Genomic DNA, 23176 nt, shown 5'->3' with positions numbered 1-23176 from the left:
AGACTAACCATTTGGAGAGAAGATGGCATAGTAGAAAAAATCGAAGGAGATCAAATTTATTACATGGCTGAAGTCAATCAGGTCAATAAAACTAGTTTCGACATGAATTTGGCGAACATAGGACCTTGCCACCATGCTGAAGATATATACACTCCAAACAGAAATGCTTTATACTATTTGTCTTTACATCCTAATGGATTCCAATGGAATAGAGAGATAATGGACGGTCCAGAAGATACCCCACCAGTGGAGCATTTACCAACAATACGGCCAACAGGCTGGGATGACGACATTGGTCATGTCTGAAGCATCTTTTTTCGAAAAGATTTCGGCTTACATAGCCGAGAACAAAAGAAACACGGCTCTCGAAGCCGAGTTATCACACATGACAGTCAGTACAGTTCAAAGAGAAGCAGAAACGAGGGATTCTGGAATACATCCTACCCCCCAATTGCTCGAAGATCCAGTTCAAGCCAAAGAAATCTCAGGAAAGGAGATGAGTCAAAGGCTGGATGCATTCTACGACGAAGAACCTTTGGGATTCGAGAAAGACCCAATGGGGGAAAATATCAAAATGTTAGCCCAAGACCCACTCGAAGAAGTAAATCTTGGAGATGAATATCAGAAGAGGGTAACATACATCAGTGTGAAATTGGCGCCAACGCTGAAATCAAAAGTCATAACGTTGTTGAAGGAGAACAAAGATTGCTTCGCATGGGATTACGACGAGATGCCTGGTTTAGGGCGAGATTTGGTCGAATTAAAGTTGCCCATAAAGGAAGGGAAAAAGCCCATCAAGCAAGCTCCTAGAAGGTTCGCACCAGAAATTCATTCGAAGATCAAAGCAGAGGTCGAAAGACTTCTACGATGCAAGTTCATCAGAACTACGAGGTATGTCAAATGGATTGCTAATATTGTGTCGGTTATTAAAAAGAACGGTTCATTAAGAGTATGCATAGATTTTCGTGATCTTAATGCAGCAACGCCTAAGGATGAATATCCCATGCCTGTGGCAGAAATGTTAGTAGATTCAGCCGCAGGCTTCGAATATCTAAGTATGTTGGATAGATATTCTGGGTATAACCAAATCTTCATTGTAGAAGAAGATGTGTCTAAAACAGCTTTTCGTTGCCCAGGGGCCATAGGCACCTACGAATGGGTTGTAATGCCTTTTGGTCTAAAAAACGCTGGGGCAACTTATCAAAGAGCAATGAATTCTATATTCCATGATTTTATAGAAACTTTCATGCAAGTATACATAGATGACATTGTGGTGAAATCTGTTTCGGATAACAGTCATCTGGACCATCTGAGCCAATCGTTCGAGAGAATGAGAAAACATGGCTTGAAGATGAACCCCCTTAAATGTGCTTTATTTATGCAGGCTGGAGATTTCCTGGGCTTCGTTGTCCACAAAAAGGGAATAGAAATTAATCAAAATAAAACAAAGGCTATTACGGAAACAAAGCCTCCATCCACGAAGAAAGAATTATAGTCTTTACTGGGAAAGATAAACTTCTTGAGAAGATTCATCTCTAACTTGAGTGGACGCACGCAAGCTTTTTCTCCTTTACTTCGATTAAAGCAAGGAAAGTTCGAACGGCGTGCTGAGAATCAAGAAGCCTTCGAGAAGATCAAGCAATACTTGATGCATCCACCAATATTATCTCCCCCAAGCGGGAAGAAACACATGCGCCTGTATATTTCGGCGTCAGATAATATAATAGGTAGCATGTTAGCTCAAGAAGATGATAATGGAATCGAAAGAGCCATTTATTACTTAAGTAGAGTACTCAATGATGCAGAGACTAGGTATAGCGCAATAGAGAAACTCTGCCTTTGTCTATATTTCTCTTGTATCAAACTAAAGTATTTTATAAAGCCAGTTGATGTTTATGTTTCGTCTCATTGTGATGTGATTAAACACACGCTATTAAAGCCTATATTGCATAGTCGAATTGGCAAGTGGGCATTGGCCCTTACTGAGTACTCTTTGATATTTCAACCCCTTAAAGCAATGAAAGGTCAGATCGTTTCAGATTTCATTGTTGACCATGCAGTGGTTGAGAACCATCAACAATATGTAGAATTGAAGCCTTGGAAGTTATACTTCGATGGTTCAACCCATAGAGAAGGAACCGACGTTGGAATACTAATAATTTCTCCTGATGGAATTCCAACAAAGCTCAAGTACAAGATTGAAGGTCCCTTATGCTCCAATAACGAAGCTGAATACGAAGCACTGATTGCTGGACTTGAAGCTTTGTTAGAATTGGGGGCAACTAGAGTCGAAATTAAAGGAGACTCTGAACTAGTGATTAAGCAGTTGACGAAAGAATACAAGTGTATCAAAGAAAATTTGATCATGTATTTTGTCATAGCAAATAGGCTGCTTAAAAAATTCAAGTACGTGGATTTAAATCACGTTTCAAGAGTGAAAAATCAAGAAGCGAATGATTTGGCACAATTAGCTTCAGGATACAGGGTATCAAAAGAAAAACTAGAAGAAGTAAGAGGCAAAGCAATGGCTACCAAACTCTCCCCAAGTGATTTGGAGAACTCACAATTAGGTTTTGCCAACAAAGAAGAGTTCGAAGTTTTGAATATAGACCCTTTAGCAGACACAGATTGGAGAAGTCCTATTATGAACTATTTAAAAGATCCTTCGACAGACACGGAGAGAAAGGTAAAATATCGTGCTTTATCATACTTTTTAATGGGAAATGAATTGTTTAAGAAAACTCCCGAAGGAGTTTTATTAAAGTGTCTGGGCGAAGCGGAAGCATATTTGGCTCTCTCAAATGTACATAGCGGAGCATGTGGTGCGCACCAAGCGGGACACAAAATGAAATGGCTTTTGTTTCGATACGGAATGTATTGGCCCTCTATGTTGAAAGATTGCATAGAATTTGCAAAGGGTTGTCAAGAATGTCAAGAACATGCAGGTATTCAACATGCTCCTGCAAACGAGTTAAGTTCAATAATAAAACCATGGCCTTTTAGAGGTTGGGCATTAGACTTAATTGGAGAAGTTCACCCCAAGTCTTCTAGAGGTCAAAGATATATTTTGGTAGGAATAGACTACTTCACAAAATGGGTCGAAGCGATACCGCTTGCGAATGTGGATCAGGAGGCTGTGATTGAGTTTATTCAAAAACACATTATATAAAGATTCGGAATCCCAGAAAGTATAACCACAGACCAAGGATCAGTGTTCACTGGGCGAAAGATGCAAGATTTCGCCAAAGATATGGGGTTCAAGTTGTTTACCTCTACACCTTACTATGCTCAGGCAAATGGACAAGTCGAAGCAGCAAATAAGATAATAATTGGTCTTATAAAGAAACATGTAGGGAAAAAACCCAAGAATTGGCATAAAACTTTGGACCAAGCGCTTTGGGCTTGTCGAACATCGCCAAAAGAAGCTACAAACACAACGCCTTTCCAATTGACGTTTGAACACGATGCAGTGCTTCCAGTCGAAATTTACTTGCAATCAGTCAGGATCCAAAGACAAGCATAAATTCCTCCAAATACTTATTGGGAATTGATGATGAATGAATTAGTAGATTTGGACGAAGACAGACTTCGAGCATTGGAGATGATAAAAAGACAAAAAGAAAGGGTATCCAGAGCATACAATAAAAAGGTGAAAGGTAAAACGTTTATCAGTAATGACTTAGTTTGGAAAACTATTTTACCTATAGATCGAAAGAATCAGGCGTTAGGTAAATGGTCCCCACATTGGGAAGGCCCTTTTCGAATTTTGAAAGTGTTCTCAAATAACGCTTATGAGATAGAAGAATTGGCAGAAGATCGTAGGATTTTAAGGGTAAACGGGAAGTATCTGAAAAGATACCAACCAAGCATGCACAAAGTTAAAATTGCAAAAATGTAGATATTCAAAGGATGCTACGTAGGCCAAAATGGTTGAACCAGCACCAAAATGGCTTTATGTTCAATAATGTTATGTGGTAAGTAAAGTTAACACAGACAAAGCAATATCAAAATGCATTTCAATAAGATTGGGGGAATACATTACATTTCTGGAAAAAGATTATGTTTCCAATAACAAAAGGGACTACAGATAAAGAAATATACTAGAGGTAAACAAAAGGAGGCATTCAGAAGATTTTGGATAATAAAAAACTAAGGCCTATAACACCTCCATCAAAGCTTTAAACAAAGTAACCTCTAGTTAATCCTTTGTTCTAAGCCCTCCAAGGATAGCAGGGGCAAGCTTTCTGCTTCGAACATGTCTAGAGACCCCGAATTGCGCATTCTTCTCACTATGCCCTTTTTAAGGAACATGTAGGACAAGAATCTTCCATAGGGAAGGCACGTGACCACACCTTGGCGAGAAGCAGCCATGGAAACAGCTTCGACAAGCCCTTTGAAGATTAGCAATGGAAATTTTATCTTCTTCCCCGGAGGACACAGAGTATAAACTCCAGATCCTCCATCATGATGTTGTCTAGGTTATGGCTTCGTGGGCGGAAGTTTCCCACCAAAAGCTGATGCCAAATCTTGATGACTTTAGCACTAAAGGGGTCCTTTTCCATGAGGGTCCTCAACATACGATAGGTGGTCATGTTGATGGTGTTGTCATCAAAAGCTTCTCCAAAATTTTCACATCTCAGCAAGTCAGAGATGGTGGAGGGAGTGATGGTAATGTGATCCCTACGAACCTCAGATACGATAGTGGTCCTCCCTTCTGGATCTATGCGCAGAGACGCAAACATCCAGAAATATGCTAACATGTTGGGATAAACAGATCCCTCCAGGATTTCAGGATAGAACTGAAGATGTTGGTTAGCAAAGAGTGCGCTGAAGCTGATGTGATTTCCTTCAAACTCTTCCTCAGAAAGTTTGAACTCTTTTTTGATACAGGCTTTGATGGTGTTGAAGGTCAAGGGTTGCGCCATTTGGAGCTAATTCGAAGAGGATTATCTTTAAAAGACTTAAACGTTTTTGTGAAATACATAAAGTACTGAAGCTTAACGTGTTTTCGTAGCATTCTCAATTCTGATCACGTTGCCACGCGTCGAAAGAGGATTCAGGCGGGAGGATTTGAATTTCGAAGTAGTTTGTGTAACTGCACAAAGACAGATGGCATCCTAGGGATTCCTGTGGGCAACGTGGCATCAGATTAGTGTAGGACCGTTAGGGTCGAATTTAGTATAAATAAGGGTCTTAATGTTAGGATTCCGTGTGTTCATTTTGTACAAATCACTCAAGTATCAAGTGTTTAGAGAACGAGTTCGCTGAGAAATGTACGTATGACACCAACATCAATTTAAATACATTTGTATTTTCCTTTATTCAAGTATCTTTTCATTATTACTGCTTTCATTTACTTTCCGTTATTTATATTCCTGCATTTCTTTCATTGCGTCTGAACTTTCATTTCGAAGCACTTTACATTCCTGCATTTTACATTATTGCATGTTATATTTCTGCACTTTACTTTTTCTGCAATTTACATGCTTTTATTTATGTTTCTTCGAAAGTTATATTAACTTGTGTAACCAGTATTGTTTCAAGTGAACATTCGTAAGATCGAATCACAAAACAAGTTTTCACGAAGTCAGAACAGGCAAACATGAATCGAATCATTTCAAAAGACATTTGTTTGACTATGTCCTAGGATCAATCTAGTCGATCCTGCGAGTAACCAAAGTATATTTTATAGTTTGGAGGACTAGCGGTTGTTTACCGGAAATCACTGTAAACAGCAGCGCATAATGACAACAAACGCGTTTGGTTCAATTGGCTGGAAAGGAAAACTTGTAGCCCAAAACCTGTGTTCGAACCAGGGTAATCACATTTATTTTTAACAATTGTTCCCTTTCAGATCCAGTGCAAGCGACTGCACGCGTCCATGATGCATCTTCAAATCCACGCCGTTGGATCTCCAATACAACCATATCTAAGCGCCATGGATTGCTGCCCCACCATACACCATCAGAAGAACATCACGGAGAATCAGGCGCCCAATTCCTTTACTTCTCCTTTTCTTTTGGCTGTTGGTTGTTTATTCCTTCTTTCTTTTTTAATTTTTCTTTTTCTTTTGTGTTTTTTATTTATTTCTTTTTTAATCAACATTAACCACCCTTTAATTAACCATTAACCATAATTTAATCATTAGTAATTAGGTTTAGTTAATTCTTAATTAGGTTATTATCATTAAAAATTTAGGATTAGGTTTCCCCATTAATTTAATTTAGTTAATTTAGGCTAAACCATTTAGGTTAATTTTAATATTAATTTATATTATTTAGTCGGTTCAAATAATAAGGATTTAATTTTAGGTTTAATGTTAGTTAAGTTATAATTAGGTTTTTAGGTTTAACCTTTAACCTTCAAAAACCATAGATAACCTTAAGAACTTTAAGGAGGCGTATGAGGTAGGTGTTAACCATTAACCTTAGTTTAGGTTTTTAACCCTGTAGGTTTATTTTACCCATTAGGTTCTTTAGTCATAAGGTTTTTAACCCTGATTTTTCTAAATTTATATTTTATTCGCGATTTCTCTCCTCATCTCCTACTCCACTGTATGTCGCATGCCTTTAATTTATTTAATTATTCATTTATTTAAAATTCTAGAAAATGTGTATAGGCTTGCAAGGTTTTTTGTAATAGCTTAGGTTTTTTTAATTTTCCGCCTTTAATTTCTGCCTTTAGTTTTCTTCTCAACCCCGGGTTTTTGGCTATGTAATCCCCCATCCCGAAGCCTTGTAATAGCGTAGGACTTTACTTTCCGCATTTTAATTTCCGCATGATATAACTGTTATTTAACTGCGTGGTTAGTAATATAGGGAGTGATAAGCTTGCAAATTGAATTTAGATCATTAAATCTACAAGATAAATATTTGAATCCAACTCACGTGATTGATGCACCCACACACCTTTGAGGTAACCTCTTTTATGCTACCTTCGATTAAAAATAGTCAAGTCCCTCGAATACGAGGATACCTTAGCAATCCTGCCTTCAGTTCATTATCATCATCAAAGATTATAAGTCCCTTCGAGTTGCCTACGATAAATATGATCTTTTCCCTCGATGTTGCCTCGGTTAAATGATTATCGTCCCTTTCGAATGCTAAGGTATCCTCACTGGTTGCCTAAAATGACTATTGTATCCTCCCCTAAAGACTACCTGCCCTCTTTATGGTAGGGACAGTCTCATGGCGAACGATAATCCTCGATGACCCTTTTCAAATCTAATGAAAGGACTACCTGCCCTCTTTAGGGTATGGATAGCCCTTTCAAATCAAAGACTTAAAGAACAAGAAAAACTAGCTTAGGGTAGGTATCTCTTAACTGCTTGCACATATTCAAATCAATATTCAAATCAAATACTTTTCACACCCCTTTTCAAATCAATTCAAAAAGGCTACTCTTATTTAAAAGCTAAAGTCCTTATTCAAATCTTTTCAATTCACACATGACACTCTTTCAAACAAATCAAACAAACAAGTGAGCTAAGCAATTAAGATCCCATGGATAACCATGGATACAAAGGGTGCTTACACCTTCCCTTTGTATAAACTACCCCCCGAACTCAAAATCTTTTAAAGGTCTTTCCTGTTCTTTTTTCCTTTCCAATTGGATAAAATAAAAGTCGGTGGCGACTCTTGCTATCCGCACATTTCAAAAGTTAGTTCTCCCACCGTATTACAGAACTGGCGACTCTGTTGGGGATACTTAAAAGAGGGGTTACCTTAGAGCTTAGGTCACATATAATTTGTTTGTTTTGCTTGCTTTATTCTTCAAGGTTGTTTTGGGAATTGAATGGAAGATGAATCCTATACCCGGATTCAATTACACCTTAAGATAGGAGTGGCATAGTCATGGCGACCTCCTTTGTGCATGCTTGGGATTGGTCAATATGAGAGTTCACTCTTAAGTTAGGCCTCCAATGGTTATGTATGTTCTTCTCTTGCATGAGAGAGGTTTATGTATGTACCTTGGGTGAGTTGGAGCTTAAGGACCTTTAGTTACCTTTAACCCATCTTGGCCTTTAGGAACGTAGTGCGGGAACTACTCTCGACTTATGTTGGGGGCTTAGTCGCCACCCGATACTACAACTAAGATAGGTTCTTTCTTAAAGTATCATTGCATGGTATGAATGTATCATGTTCGAGGGTGCTTTAGAGGGACTGACAATTCTGGGTAACTGGTAGAACCCTGTTACTAAATTCACTCTCATCCTTAGAAGTACCTATTGGGGAAGGGTAGTCATCTTGTTATACTTCATGTAAGCCTTTAAACTTAAGGACTCTTGTGTGACTTGTTTGTTATCTAACCACATGATTTCCTTGCAGGTTTTGATTGTAGGACATAGTTGTCCCTACTACCTTATGCTTTGCCTATCGCATTACATTTGCATGACATCATGACATCATAAAATAGCATATTAACTAACCCTTTCAAGGATCTTAGGAATTTAGGGCGCACAATTTCAGGTGCTCTTATCAAGGACTGAACTCTTATCTAGGGGCAAGAGGAATTATTTTCCTCTGGCCATATGCCTTCAAATTCAAAGAAACAATGCCCATCAAGGGACAAGAGGATTTATTTTCCTCTAGCCATATACTTTCAAATTCAAAGGTATCCCGAATCAGAGGCGATGACCCATTGGATATGGTGAGCTTGACTCTCAAAGAAGGACGTTCAAAGACCAAAATTGAAAGTTCTTCAACAAAGCTACAATCTAATGTCGCAAACTAAATTGTAGATGTTTTTCTATTGGCTATATTTTGTGGTAAAACATTCTTGTGATATGTGAGTGGAAGCATGCAGGACTGTTCATTTAAGCTAGGACAGGTTTTGTTCAATGTCATGCTCGATGTCATGACATCTGTGTCTAATAGAAATAGCTGTTACTTTTGAGATGTGATGTTTCCGTATTTATCTCAGGCTACTATTTAGGAAACTATATATTGTGTGATGCATGGTTTGTGCTAAATTATCTCGGTTTACAGCTTATGAGAACACTAAGTTGATGTGGAAATTAGGTTAACGTAGTTAACCCTAATTTATGTGTGAAAGGCCCATAGCCTAAGTCTTGCTGCCTGCTGACTATAAAACAACTGCAAATCCTACTTTCAGTGGCAAAGTTGTTGCGCGTGAAGATCAGTATACTCTCTGGGTTTCCACCGTGTGTGTTGTTAGTATTACTTGTGATCCAAACAATTATCATGTAGATGATTGCTTTGGAGTAGTGTATCTTTGAGGTGGTTTTGTTAATTGTCACTCTACGATTTTAAGCGCGAGTGTGTGTCTCTTGATTGAAGCTTTTAAGCAGATCAATGTGTGTTTTTGAAGTGTGTCTTCTCTCTGCATTTTTTTATGTTTATTTGTAATCACTGTTGTGATTGAGGGGGAGTGAGTGGAGATACTCGGGTATAGTAATAGGTTGGAATTTCATTGGGTAGGTTTTAAGTGAGGAGTTGTAAACGGGGGAGTTTAACTCCGAATTAATTCTGCTTATATTGGATTCCCTCCCTGGCTTGGTAGCCCCCAGAGTAGGTTGTTTGAATCGAACTAGGTAAACAATTTTGTGTGTTCTTTATTGTCTTTATGCGTTTCTGTTTTAATTATTTGTGTTGTGTAATGGTGGATGTCATAACATCCAGTACGATATCAAGCGTGAGTTACTAGAATTTTCATTTGGTATCAAATCAGGCACCCTGCCTGTTTACATCTGGGTGAGATCTAAGGACAACAAAATTCTGATACTATGAACAAGAATAAAGAAGAAATTGCACAATACATCACAGTACTAACAAGTGTTTGTGAATCCGATGATGATTCCAGTGAAGATGAACTGACCTTTGACGAGCTTGCAACCTCGTACAAAGAGCTATATGTCAAGAGTTCCGAAGTATGTAAACAAGTTGAGAAACAAAAGAAGCTCATAAAGGAATTGGAAACTGAAAAGAAAGAATATCTTGCAACCATAGATTCACTCATTGGTGAAATTAGCATGTTGAACTCCAAGGTTGATCAAATGTCAAAATCTGTCAGAATGTTGAATTCTGGAACTAACTCCTTGGAAGAAATCCTGTATGTTGGACAGAGATCAGGAGACATGTCTGGAATAGGATTTGTGGGAAGATCAGAATCCATCTTAGGACTCAAGAAGGTAAAACCTGAAGTCCACATGCCAGTTCGTATGTCAAGACCAATGTCACAACATCATGAGAACAGGAGGATAAATCATACTAGGAGGAAATTTAATAAATGGAGATGTCACTACTGTGGAAAATTTGGTCACATAAAACCTTTTTGCTTTAGAGTGTATGGTTATCCTAATCAGCCACTTCAAAAAGGACCAAAGCAGAACACCTTAGTCAAGAAACAACAATGGGTAGATAAAGGTACTGCCTTAATGTCTCACACTCCCTTGCAGGTGTCATCAAAAGAAGACTGGTACTTTGATAGCGGTTGCTCAAAACACATGACTGGTACAAGGAATCTGCTGGTGGATATCACTCCTGACTCCTCTAACTATGTGACGTTTGGTGATGGAGAAAAAGGAGAAATCCAAGGGATTGGAACACTGGAATATCCGGAAGGTCCCAATTTGAACAATGTTCTTCTGGTTAAAGGACTGACTATGAATCTAATCAGCATCAGTCAACTATGTGACCAAGGCTTCAATGTCAGATTCACCAAGAAGGAATGTATCGTCACAAATGAAGGACATAAGGAAGTCATGAAGGGCTCTAGGTCTAAAGAAAACAGTTACTTATGGGAGCCTAGAATCTCTAATTGCTCCTCTAAACCCTCTATGACCAAGGAAGAGATTGAGGACAATCATCAAGAAAGATCAGTCAAAACAGTGATAAAAAATGTTATTGAAGATATGGATGAATCTGATAAAGAGACATTTGCCAGCAAACTCACGTCCAGTGAACTTGCTACTATTTTCTCTGAAACTTATCTAAGGAATGAGAGACTATATGCAAGAATGTTGGAGGATATAAATGCCTATAGTCTTCTTCAAGAGGAAAACGTAAGCCTCCGGTCAAACATTGAGGCTATGGAAAGAAAGTTGCTGAACACATCTCACAACAGAAATGTAGAAGTAAGAAATCAGACTTACTTGATGGAGCAGATAATGCCTAATCAAAAGATGCAACATAAAAGAAAACATCAAGAAAGGAGCACATATCCCCCATATAAGAGATGCTATCAATGTGGCAGGACAGATCACTTGAAGTCCACATGTCCTGAAGCCCATGCTCTTACCAGAAGGATGGTTTATCAACAAAGAAATTCTTCTAAAGCAAAGCCATATCACCTCGAGCTAAGTGATGAGATTGAGCATTCAAGTTCAGTGTCAAATACAAAGATCTCTGGAAGAAAATAAACAGTTTGAAGAGAAGAAGACCATATCAAGCATCTAGAACTTGGTACGAAAGGATAGCTAGAAATGGATACGAGGAAGAAGATATAGTCAAAACCTTCTTTGTGAAGAATGAAGGTGAAGAACCCATGATGACTCGGATACTTGTGGATGGTAAAATCCTTGGTAAAATGTCAGAAAAACAAATGATATCTGAATACGATGTCACTCAGGATGCCATGACATTGCATTGCGACAATCTGAGTGGTACTAATATGTCAAAGAATCCTACTCAACCCATCAGAACCAAGCATATGGATACTATACACCATCTCCCAAGGAACCTAATGAATAACAAAGGTGCTACTCTGAAGCATGGAACCACTGAACTACAAATTGCAGACATCCTTCCTAAAGCTTTAAATGCTATACAAGTTGAAATCTTGAAAAGAAAATTGGATATTTACTCCTATGAGGAATTATAGCAATTACAGTTTCTCGAGAACTACTTTTTGAACAAGAAAAATAATTCAGATTTTATGATTGGTCAAAATTTAAATTTCCCCCTCCTAGTACAATTTTTTCCTCTATACTTCCCAACTCACTACCATATTTACTTGTTTAGTCTCTTGCACTTCTCTCATCTCGCATCCGACCATAAAAACATCCAGATATCTCTATCGCCTCCAAAATATCCCTCAATGTCTCAACAATCAAACCCTCAATCTCCTTCAACAGTGTCAACTTCCTCTGCTCGTGCTCAAGACGCTACAAATGTCCCAATTAACCCTAATGAGATTCTTGAGGTCACCCCTTTTCAAATGGTGACTCCATACGATCTTGTGGCAAAAAGGCCCAGGACATCGCATACACGAAGAACCAAAGAAACAACAAGGAGACCTAAAAGGCCCAATTCTGATCAGACTTCTCAATCGTTTGTCCCTCCCTCTAGGGAAGAACTAACTAATGAAGGCTCAAGGTATGATCACAACGCCATTGCTAAAATTGTTATCCATATCCTAAATGAGAATAATGTTACATCTTGGATCCCTGTTCCTTTAATTCTGTGCTTCCTAAGTCAAATGACAATGCACATGTTAGTGACAATGATGCTGGCAATTCTGTCGAAGCAAATGATGTTGTCAATAGAAATGATGCTGTAAAAATGGACGTGCATGTGGATGACAATAATAGGAATGATGGTGTGGAAGATATTGTTGGTAAGGTCGATGTTATTGCTGACAATGATCACACTGAGGTCCATGTTAGTGCTGTGTACAATGAAGAGGTATCTAGTAATGCTTATGCTGATAAGTGTGTGAACCACACTAAAGATGGTCAAACTGAAGAAAAAGAACCTGAGAAGACTCAAGCTGATAAAGTGATCAACCTTGATGATCTCTCTGATGGTGACCTGGTTGCTTCTATCAATCCAAGCATAGCCAGAAGGCTAATGAGGAGGAAAGGAAAGCAAGTTATAGCTGAGGACTCTCTGAAGAAAAAGGCTGTGGTTAAGCCCACTTCTGTTGGACCCAAAAAACCATTGAGCAAAGTGGTGCCTGATCAGTGCATTTTTATGCACGTCCTTTCATGTTTGTACTCAAGCATTTCATTGGTTTGTTTTGATTATTTTTATGTTTTAATGTGTTTTTATATTTTATTTTATTTTTAGCTTTATTTAACTTTCGCACTTTATTTTTCAGCTTTAGCAGTCTGCACGGAAACGATCATAACTGGAGTTCCGGGAGTCCGATTGAGGCGTTCTAATAATCGCTGGAAAGATAGGAGAGAGAGAGCTACGACTTTCATGTTGGAGTCGAAGTCAGATTCGGATCCTATAATTCCCAGATTTGCGTTTGAAGCTGCAGCACTTTATATTTTCAGTTTCGGGTCGCTAGTAGTGGGCCTGAGTTTTGTTTTTGACCCAGTTGGGTTATAAACCGGTTAGGTTGTTTTTCCCTTAGACCCTAGCAGCTGAAAACACTATTGATCATACACTATTTACGATTTTTTTTCCAAACTTTTGCTATGTACGCTTGAATGGAGAACTAAGCATCCAGAGTCTATCTACTGTAATCGAATTCCAAAAGCTTTGAGGTTTTTTATTTTATCAATTCAATTTCGTTTCTCTTTCAATTATATTCTATGAATTTGCATTTGCTTAATCTGTTATTTCGTGGAATATTTTGATTAATGCCGTATGATTATATTCCTAACTGTTAATCGTTGTTTACGTCGCTTCGTCGTTAAATTACGTTTCTATATCGTGTTTGCTTAATTCACGATCGTATTAATCCGTTTGCTTAATTCAGAATATGAATCCAATCTGTTTAATATCTTTTGCGCTTGTTAATTGGTATTGAAATCGAATAGAGATCGAAGCCGCTTAGGGAATTGGTAAGGTAGAAACCTATGATAAGCCGAAACCGAAAACAGTAGATTGGCTTAATTTTATAATCACTTTTTCAAAACACCTGATTTCATTATTCACTTATTTTTAATCGCTTAATTCTTTGTTCATTAAAATCGATCCTAAAACCAAACCCCCCCATTAATCGTTACAGTAATTAGTTAATGGAACAAGAATCCTTGTGAGACGATATCTGAGTTAATTTGTCGTTGTACTACGTTTTTGAAAAAACTAATCGTTTTTGATCCGCGCGCGACAGTGGATCAAATTGGCGCCGTTTCCGGGGATTCTTGTCGTTATTAACTAGTTTTGGAGTCTTAGGTTAAGTGTTTGTGTGTTTAGGCCATAGGTTCCAAGCAGTTTCGGCCATAACGCCTTTTTGAGTCGAAAATCGATTTTTTTGGGAAATTGAGTCTGATCGATAATCTGTTTTTTCCTACTGGGAGCACAAAAATCGTGCGATCAGTACTCCCTTACTCTAAGAGAGTAACGGAATTCGACCCCAAATCTCCAAATTCATCATTTTTCTATTTTTAATTAATTTTTTACTATTTTTGCTGTTTCGAAAAAATCCAAAAAAAATTCCATAATTCTTATTTCGTCATATTAGATGAAATGTTATGTTTTTATAATTTTCTGAATTTATTTTAATCGTTTTCCTTCTTTTTATTTGTTTATGCTTGTATGGGACGTAATTAGTATTTGTGTTTGTTGAAACCATGGCTGAACAAAGAACTTTGACGCGGTTGGCTGTCCCTAATGTGAACTATAGTGGTTTATATATTGACTATCCTACAATTGATGCACCTTTTGAATTGGAATATGGTTTAACACATTTGTTGCCTAGGTTTAATAGTTTTGCAGGTGAGGAACCGCATAAGCATCTGAAGGAATTTCAGGTTGTGTGCTCTGCACCTTCCGAACCTTCACTAGAGGATATTGTCAAACAAATGGACAACAAATAGATTCTACTCTTCAGACTTTGCAAACACAGATTGGACATCTTGCCACTTTGATGAATGCCATGCAATAAGCTCAAGGATCAAACCAACAACCCATGAAAGAACATTCTATTTTTCAAATAGAGTTGCTTTCTGAAAATGTTGATGATACTTGTAATGATTTGCTTGCATCTGATTTTCCATCACTGTCTGATTTTGATGATGTTTACTCATGTTCTGATTGTACTGACACTAACATTTGTGTTGTATGTGCTGAGATTGATGCTGCCTTGCAGGGTAAAATATTTACTACATGTGAAGTTTCTATCGATGAAGCTGTTCATGCAGCTGATACTCTTGACATCCCGACTTCCCCAAGCACTCCTTCCATTGAGCAGCCACCTTCCCGAGAGCTGAAACCAATTCCTCAAAAACTTAAATATGCTTATTTAGAGATGAATGAAAAACTTCCGGTTATAATTTCTTCTAAACTTTATTTTGATCAAGAAAGTAAGTTTTTGCAGGTTTTGAAGAAGCATAAGAAAGGAATTGGATGGACCTTGGATGACATTTATGATATTAGTTCGCCCATGTGTGTGCATAGGATCTCACTTGAAGATGTAGCAAAAGTAGTGAGGCAGCCCCATAACCTTTGGTTCCTTGATGTTGTGAAAGATGAGAGCACCTTCACGTGCCCATTTGACACTTTTACTTTTAGAAGAACATTCTTTGATACTGGAATAAAAGGCGAAGGAGCTAAACCACTTTTTAAGGACGATGAGCATTACCGAAAGCTACTCCATGAGAGCCCCACTTTGGAAGAAGAGAATGTAGAAGATCTCTCTTTGGGAAAGGCAGCTTATGTGATCACTTATCCTCCTTAATTCCTCGGGTGTGTTCTTTCCTTTCTCTCACTCTTATTTTATATTTATGTTCTTTCATTGAGGACAATGTATGTCTTAAGTGTGGGGGAGGGAATCATTTATTTGTTTTGTTTTCTTTCAATTTTTTGTTTTTGTTTTCAGTTCTTAAAAATTCACAAGATCGGTATCGTTCTAACACCGTAAGTCTCCTGCATATGGAAATTGATTTGAATTTTTTATTATGTTTTATCCTTAAATTCTCATTCTCTGACAGCTCTTGAGTAGTTTATATCAGCAGTCGGCACCAGCTCTCACACACTTTATGCAGGGAAGCCGATGAATATAAGTGAGTGTTCCAGAAAAAAATAGAAAAAGAAAAAAGGAATGCATCTTCTAAGTTTGGTGACCCTCACCCGGTCACTTAACCCAACAGTTGTGGAACCTTCAAAAGTTGAAAATAAGACTCTTTGTTAGTTGGTTCAACGGTTTCTGGTGTTGAACTTGGTAGGGAGGATTACGGTCCGATCCCCCGCAACTACAACTGAGTAAACAAAGAGTTATGCCACGTAAGTACCAGAACCCCGTGCAGAAAAGGATCAGAGTCACTAAACGGTCGTCTTGCTATAAGTGTGTGGAGATAACGGGCTTAATGTGATTGCGCCTGAATGAAAAAGAGCAAAAAGGATGAGTAAGTTAGGTTGTGGTATAATAATATGATTTGAATTGGTTTGTGTATTTAGGAGACTTATGTCTGCACAATTGTAGATTAGTGTTCTTACGATATCCTTAGTGTGCAAGATTAGTACCTGTCGATGCAAACTTACCCGAAGAAGATTTGTAGCCTAAGATGAGTAACTGTTGATGTATTTGTGTTTTCTTTGTTTGGTTTTTCATTTTGCTCGGAGTGCAAAAGTTCAAGTGTGGGGGAATTTGATCAGTGCATTTTTATGCACGTCCTTTCATGTTTATACTCAAGCATTTCATTGGTTTGTTTTGATTATTTTTATGTTTTAATGTGTTTTTATATTTTATTTTATTTTTAGCTTTATTTAATTTTCGCATTTTATTTTTCAGCTTTAGCAGTCTGCACGGAAACAATCATAACTGGAGTTCTGGGAGTCCGATTGAGGCGTTCTAATAATCTCCGGAAAGCTAAGAGAGAGAGAGAGAGCTACGACTTTCATGTTGGAGTCGAAGTCAGATTCGGAGCCTATAATTCCCAGATTTGCGTTTGAAGCTGCAGCACTTTATATTTTCAGTTTCGGGTCGCTAGTAATTGGCCTGGGTTTTGTTTTTGACCCAGTTGGGTTGTAAACCGGTTAGGTTGTTTTTCCCTTAGACCCTAGCAGCCGAAAACACTGTTGATCATACACTATTTACGATTTTTTCCAAACTTTTGCTCTGTACGCTTGAATGGAGAACTAAACATCCATAGTCGATCTACTGTAATCGAATTCCAAAAGCTCTGAGGTTTTTATTTTATCAATTCAATTTCGTTTCTCTTTCAATTATATTCTATGAATTTGCATTTGCTTAATCTGTTATTTCGTGGAATATTTTGATTAATTTCGTATGATTGTATTTCTAACTGTTAATCGTTGTTTACGTCGCTTCGTCGTTAAATTGCATTTCTATATCGTGTTTTCTTAATTCGCGATCATATTAATCCGTTTGCTTAATTCGGAATAGGAATCCAATCTGTTTAATATCTTTTGCGCTTGTTAATTGGTATTGAAATCGAACAGAGATCGAAGCCGCTTAGGGAATTGGTAAGGTAGAAACCTATGATAAGCCGGAACCGAAAACAGTAGATTGGCTTAATTTTATAATCACTTTTTCAAAACAGCTTATTTCATTAATCACTTTTGATAATCACTTTTTCTATAAATCGAACCTGAACCAAACCCCCATCAATTTTGATTAGTTGATAATAAACAAGAATCCTTGAGAGACGATATTCGAGTCACTTGTCGCTATCTACGGTTTTATTCAAAATAACTCATTTTGATCTGCGCGCGACAGCGGATCAGTGCCTAAGAAGAGAAAAGCTAGAAACATTGCTGAAAATGAGTCAGATTCTGATGTTACTGTGGATGTCAATGACATTCTTCCCAAGAAGAAGGTCTCTACTAGCAAGCTTGCCACTAGTGTCCATGAAGTACCAATTGATAACATTTCCTTTCACTATCCATCCAGTGTACTCAGATGGAAATTTGTCTATCAGAAAAAACTGGCCTTAGAGAGAGAGCTTGCTCAAAATGCCCTTGAGTATGAAGAGATTATGAATCTTATTCATGAAGTTGGACTGATGAAAACTGTGACTCAATTTTCTAAGTGTTCTGAAGTCCTTGTGAAGGAGTTCATTGTGAACTTACATGAAGACTGTGGCAATAAGAAAACTAAGGAGTATTTGAAAGTGTTTGTCAGGGGAAAATGTGTTAATTTCTCCTCAACTGTGATCAACAAATTTCTTGAAAGGTCCAATGAAGCTCAACCAGAGCTGGAAGTATCTGATAATCAAATGTGCAAAGTAATTACTGCGGGACAAGTGAAGACATGGCCTGTCAAAGGGAAGCTTAATGTTAGCAAACTAAGTGTGAAGTATGCTATACTTCACAGGATTGGAGCTGCCAACTGGGTACCAACTCAACACAAGTCTACAGTTTCTGTTATCTTAGGTAAATTCATTTTTGCTATTGGTACTAAGACCAAAGTTGACTATGGAACTTATATTTTTGAGCAAACTCTAAAGCGTGCTGGTAGCTATAGTGTTAAAGGCCCCATTGACTTCCCGTACCTTATATGTGGAATCATCTTAAATCAATATCCTAATATTCTGAATGACAAAGACTTTGTGTGCAAAAGAGCAAGTCCATTACTCTTTCATCATAAGCTTTTTCAAGGAACACATGTTCCTGATGTTGTCACAACATCAGCTGGACCATCCAAAGATAGCAAACCTACAAGAAAAGCTGTTATGATTGCAATAATCAGAGAAACATGTAAGGAGCTAGAGTCCAGAAAACTGGCTCTAGAGAAATTGATCACCTCCCTTGAAACAGATGAAGGAGTCGAGTCTGCAGATACTGATGTGGAGGAGCAGGGTGAAGATGATGATGAATCGGATAGCGAAATTGAGAAAGAAGCCAGTCCTGATGATGGCACAGATGAGGATGTTGGACTCAGCATCTCTAATTCTGAAGACTGAAGCAACTGTTGTGTTCTAGTTTGTTGCCTTGTGTTTGTTCTATCTCAAGGATGCTTTGGCAACATTTCTGGTAAAAAGGGGGAGTAAAGTATAGTAAAATTGTTTGTTGTTTTTGTTTGTCCCTTGTTCCCCCCCAAATTTAAAATTGTTGGTTTGTGTGTTTTGGACAACTATTTTGTGATGGCATAACATGGTAAGCTGTAATATCTTCTCCTGCAAGTTATATGCTTTGTGCAGATATATGATGTGGTTTGTGTATGTATTTTTTTTCTTTTGCTGCAAAGAATCTCTGATAATAAGGTGACAAAATGTTTTAACCAAAAATTTGCCAAAGGGGGAGATTGTAGATGTTTTTTATATTGGCTATATTTTGTGGTAAAACATTCCTGCGATATGTGAGTGGAAGCATGCAGGACTGTTCGTTTGAGCTAGGACAGGTTTTGTTAAATGTCATGCTCGATGTCATGACATCTGTGTCTAACAGCAGTAGCTGTTACTTTTGAGCTATGATGTTTTCGTATTTATCTCAGGATACTATTTAGGAAACTACATATTGTGTGTTGTATGGTTTGTGCTAAATTATCTCGGTTTACAGCTTATGAGAACACTAAGTTGATGTGGAAATTAGGTTAACATAGTTAACCTTAATTTATGTGTGAAAGGCCCATGGCCCAAGTCCTGATGCCTGCTGACTATAAAACAACTGCAAATCCTACTTTCAGTGGCAGAGTTGTTGCGCGTGAAGATCAATATACTCTCTGTGTTTCCACCGTGTGTGTTGTTTGTATTACTTCTGATCCAAATAATTATCACGTATATGATTGCTTTGGAGTAGTGTATCTTTGAGGTGGTTTTGTTAATTGTCACTCTAAGCTTTTAAGCGCGAGTGTGTGTCTCTTGATTGAAGCTTTTAAGAAGATCAAGGTGTGTTTTTGAAGTGTGTCTTCTCTCTGAATTGTTTTATGTTTATTTGTAATCACTACTGCGATTGAGAGGGAGTGAGTGGAGATACTCAGGTCTAGTAATAGGTTGGAATTTCATTGGGTAGGTTTTAAGTGAGGAGTTGTAAACGGGGGAGTTTAACTCCGAATTAATTCTGCTTATATTGGATTCCCTCCCTGGCTTGGTAGCCCCCAGAGTAGGTTGTTTGAGCCGAACTGGGTAAACAATTTCGTGTGTTCTTTATTGTCTTTATGCGTTTCTGTTTTAATTATTTGTGCTGTGTAATAGTGGATGCCATAACATCCAGTACGACATCAAGCGTGAGTTACTAGATTTTTCATAAATTTCCCAAAGATCCTTGAAAACATTGCATGTGCATTCATAAAACACTGTGTTACAGGTTAGGTTTCCACAACAGGTCTCTCAATCTCTCTCGTTGTTTATTTCAGCATCATGAATCTCGAGCAATCTGTCAGAAATCTTCAAGCCCAGAATGCCCAGTTCCAAGAGATGATCCTTAACTTGACCAAGGGGCAAGAAGAATTGAAGGCACTTCTGATCAAGAAGGGGAAAGATCAACATAGGAAGCAAGGTGGTCAAGGTAATCGGAAATCCAAACCTAAGCGATCATTTACTCCGTTGCACATGCCGCTGTCTCAAGTTTTGCAAAAACTGCTCAATCAGAACTTGATAACCCTATTGCCTCCATACTCAGTTCTTGCCAATCCTGCTCCTGGGTACAAGTATCATGCGAGATGTGCTTATCATTTGAACAGTCCTGGTCATGATACCGAAGATTGTGGACCATTGAAGCATAGGATTCAAGACTTAATTGACGACAAGATCATTGATTTCAACTCACCTGAGAAGCCTCATATGGCTGATGCTATGTACAACCAGAAAAGTCGTAATGAGCGCAACCTATCTGTGGGGGCAGTTCTGATCTCCACACCAGTGCCACAACAAAGTCGTCTAAACAAGCAAGACACGCCTAAGCTTCAGTTCAAAAAGATCAATATGTCACTGGCTCAGGTATTGCAATATCTGCTAAAGGCAAACTTTATTACTGTAAGGGATCCTCCCGTGAAACCCAACACCTCCGCTCCTAGCTATTAGCCCAATGCGAGGTGCGCATATCATTCCAATAGCCATTGGTATGACACGGATAATTGTTGGCCGTTGAAGAATAAGATCCAAGATATGATCGACGCGAGTGAAATCGAGTTTGACCCTCCTGCGACCCCTAACGTGATCACTGCTACCATGCCTAATCACGACAAGGTTGATTAATGTCTAGAAGGACGGACTTTTAGATCATTAAATTTACTTTCATTGGAAATTTCTTTTCTGTTTGTTTAAACGTTTGACTTATGATAGACATTATCTGTTTCAATAATCATCATTAGTGTATTGCATATGTTTATCTTGAATAATTCATTTCGCTATCACTCATTTAAACTATGACTTTTCTCTGTTTTGATTTTGTGATATTCAACTCCTGCTAAACTGTAAGCCTTTTGAGGGAGGATGACGAAAATGATACCGCAACCTCATACAGTATGCTTTTGAACGGACTATGCTGATGATGTACATGCATTGTTTCAATTCCTAAACAGTGGAGATATAAGGATGTTAATCCCTCGTCAACCCCTTTGAGCCTAAGAAGTAGAAGTTTCTTTCTCGTAAAGGATTGTTACTTAGTTAACTTAATTATACTAGTTGTTGTTTACACAAGTAATTATGGGTTCTCGTAGCCATTAAGTCAGGCAGTCAATATCTATCAAACGAAAAAAACTGTAATGTCAAAACCTATGAAGGAGACTTATCAAAAATCGAAACATCCCGCTGACTGTAATATCAAAATAAACAGTTAAGGCAAAAGTTAAGGAAGAACAAAGTCAAAAAAGAGGTCACTACGAATCCTCGACAAAAGAAAACGTTACAAAAAAAGGATGACTGCCTGTCCAAATAAACTTCTAGTGCTTTAACTATCACCAAATGTCAATGTTACGACTTCAAGCTCTGATAGGATTTAAACACAAAGTTAACTGAGCATAGGATCAAAGAATGTCATGAAGATTAGGATGGGTACAAATAAACTTTGAGCCATTATCCTTTGTTTCTTAAACCGCAAACCAAGCCACGTTACAACCTTTGAAAGTCCCAACTGAAGCATGGTTAGTTCGAAAGTATACTATCACTAAAAAGGTATCCTGACTCCTTAAGGTTTTCCATAAACGCCGAGTTGATATCATGTTTTTACAAATTTCACACTTTTACACCTCTATTTTAATGTTTTTCAAAAACTCAAGACAGACATATACATTGCATCTCATGAATTCATTATTAAACATATTCTGCTATATAATTTCAGATGTTAGCATGAGGAAGAATTTGCACAGGGTACGACTAATGACTAAAAATCATCCGGACAGAAGAAACCACTTCAGCAGCAATATCTCTTACCACTGACTCAGTTGGTTAAAAAAACTAAATAATCAGGGGCATGACATGTTTTGTCCAATCAATCTGGGGAAATTAGGTCAAGATTCCAAGAATCTCTCAAGAATGCCAAACAATCAGGGGCATACACCCAAGTAGGTCTGAAGTTACTTCCCGATCGGTCAGGGGCATCATCCTAAGTTTATGGGTACTAAGGGGCATGTCACCCATAGTACACATCTCATAAGATCCTCACGAGGCGAATATCTTCAAATTCCCTAATAGCTGGGGCAAAGCTATGCAAGGCCTGTTTGACACTTCGATCAATACTCATTAGTGTGTCCCAATCAATACAAGTCCAGAAATGGCAGTTACTATAAATACAGGGGGCAATGTTCAAGGCGTCCATGTCTTCCCACAATGCCGGTTTCATAGGATCATATCCCCACAGAGTAATCCTCAAGAAGATATCTTCAAATGTTCTCGTCCCAACAGAGACTTAGCTCCTCGACGGAGTTTACATCTTCGACACTGCCGGTTCCCCGACACTTTTCTCTTTTCCAAACAGGATTATTCATCTCTCTTATCCCCAGTCAGGGTACATCAAGATCAATCATTCAAATGGCTCTCATCCCCAAGCAGAAATCATAAATCCCCAGCTGAGCATCTTCAAAATAAGATCAGACATCAAAATCACAATGATATAGAGATTTATTTTCTCATTCAAGAAAAATCACTAATAAATCATGTTCATACATCATATATCATAAACATGTCCATACATTGCAAATAGTGTCTGTCAAAACCCAAAATTTGCCCGTCATATTCCAAGATGTTTTTACTCACCTGACTTGCAATTGCTCAAGACAGTGCAAACTCACGCTTCTCCTAAGCACAAGATCCAAAATTAGGGTTTCTGATTTAATCAAGGAATTTGAACTTCTGATACCTCAAGCGGATTCCATGGTCTCTCATATGATTCAAAGTATCCTCATCCCAAGTTTGAAGCCCTGA

The 23176-nt window shown here is 38.0% G+C and overlaps 1 protein-coding gene across 1 annotated transcript; it reads left to right on the top strand.

Moving 5' to 3' along the window:
* Positions 1-12057: 12057 nt before the first annotated feature.
* LOC131639547 (uncharacterized) lies at positions 12058-18778 on the top strand. Its single transcript, XM_058910037.1, has 3 exons — positions 12058-12335; positions 12458-12911; positions 17795-18778. Exons 1-3 carry the CDS (start codon positions 12058-12060, stop codon positions 18776-18778), a joined length of 1716 nt encoding a protein of 571 aa, XP_058766020.1.
* Positions 18779-23176: the final 4398 nt, after the last annotated feature.

Source organism: Vicia villosa, unplaced genomic scaffold (assembly GCF_029867415.1).
Source record: "Vicia villosa cultivar HV-30 ecotype Madison, WI unplaced genomic scaffold, Vvil1.0 ctg.002685F_1_1, whole genome shotgun sequence".
NCBI classification, from domain to species: Eukaryota; Viridiplantae; Streptophyta; class Magnoliopsida; order Fabales; family Fabaceae; genus Vicia; species Vicia villosa.
The sequence above is the reverse complement of the archived record's forward strand: the minus strand, read 5'-3'. Positions and strand labels throughout refer to the sequence as shown.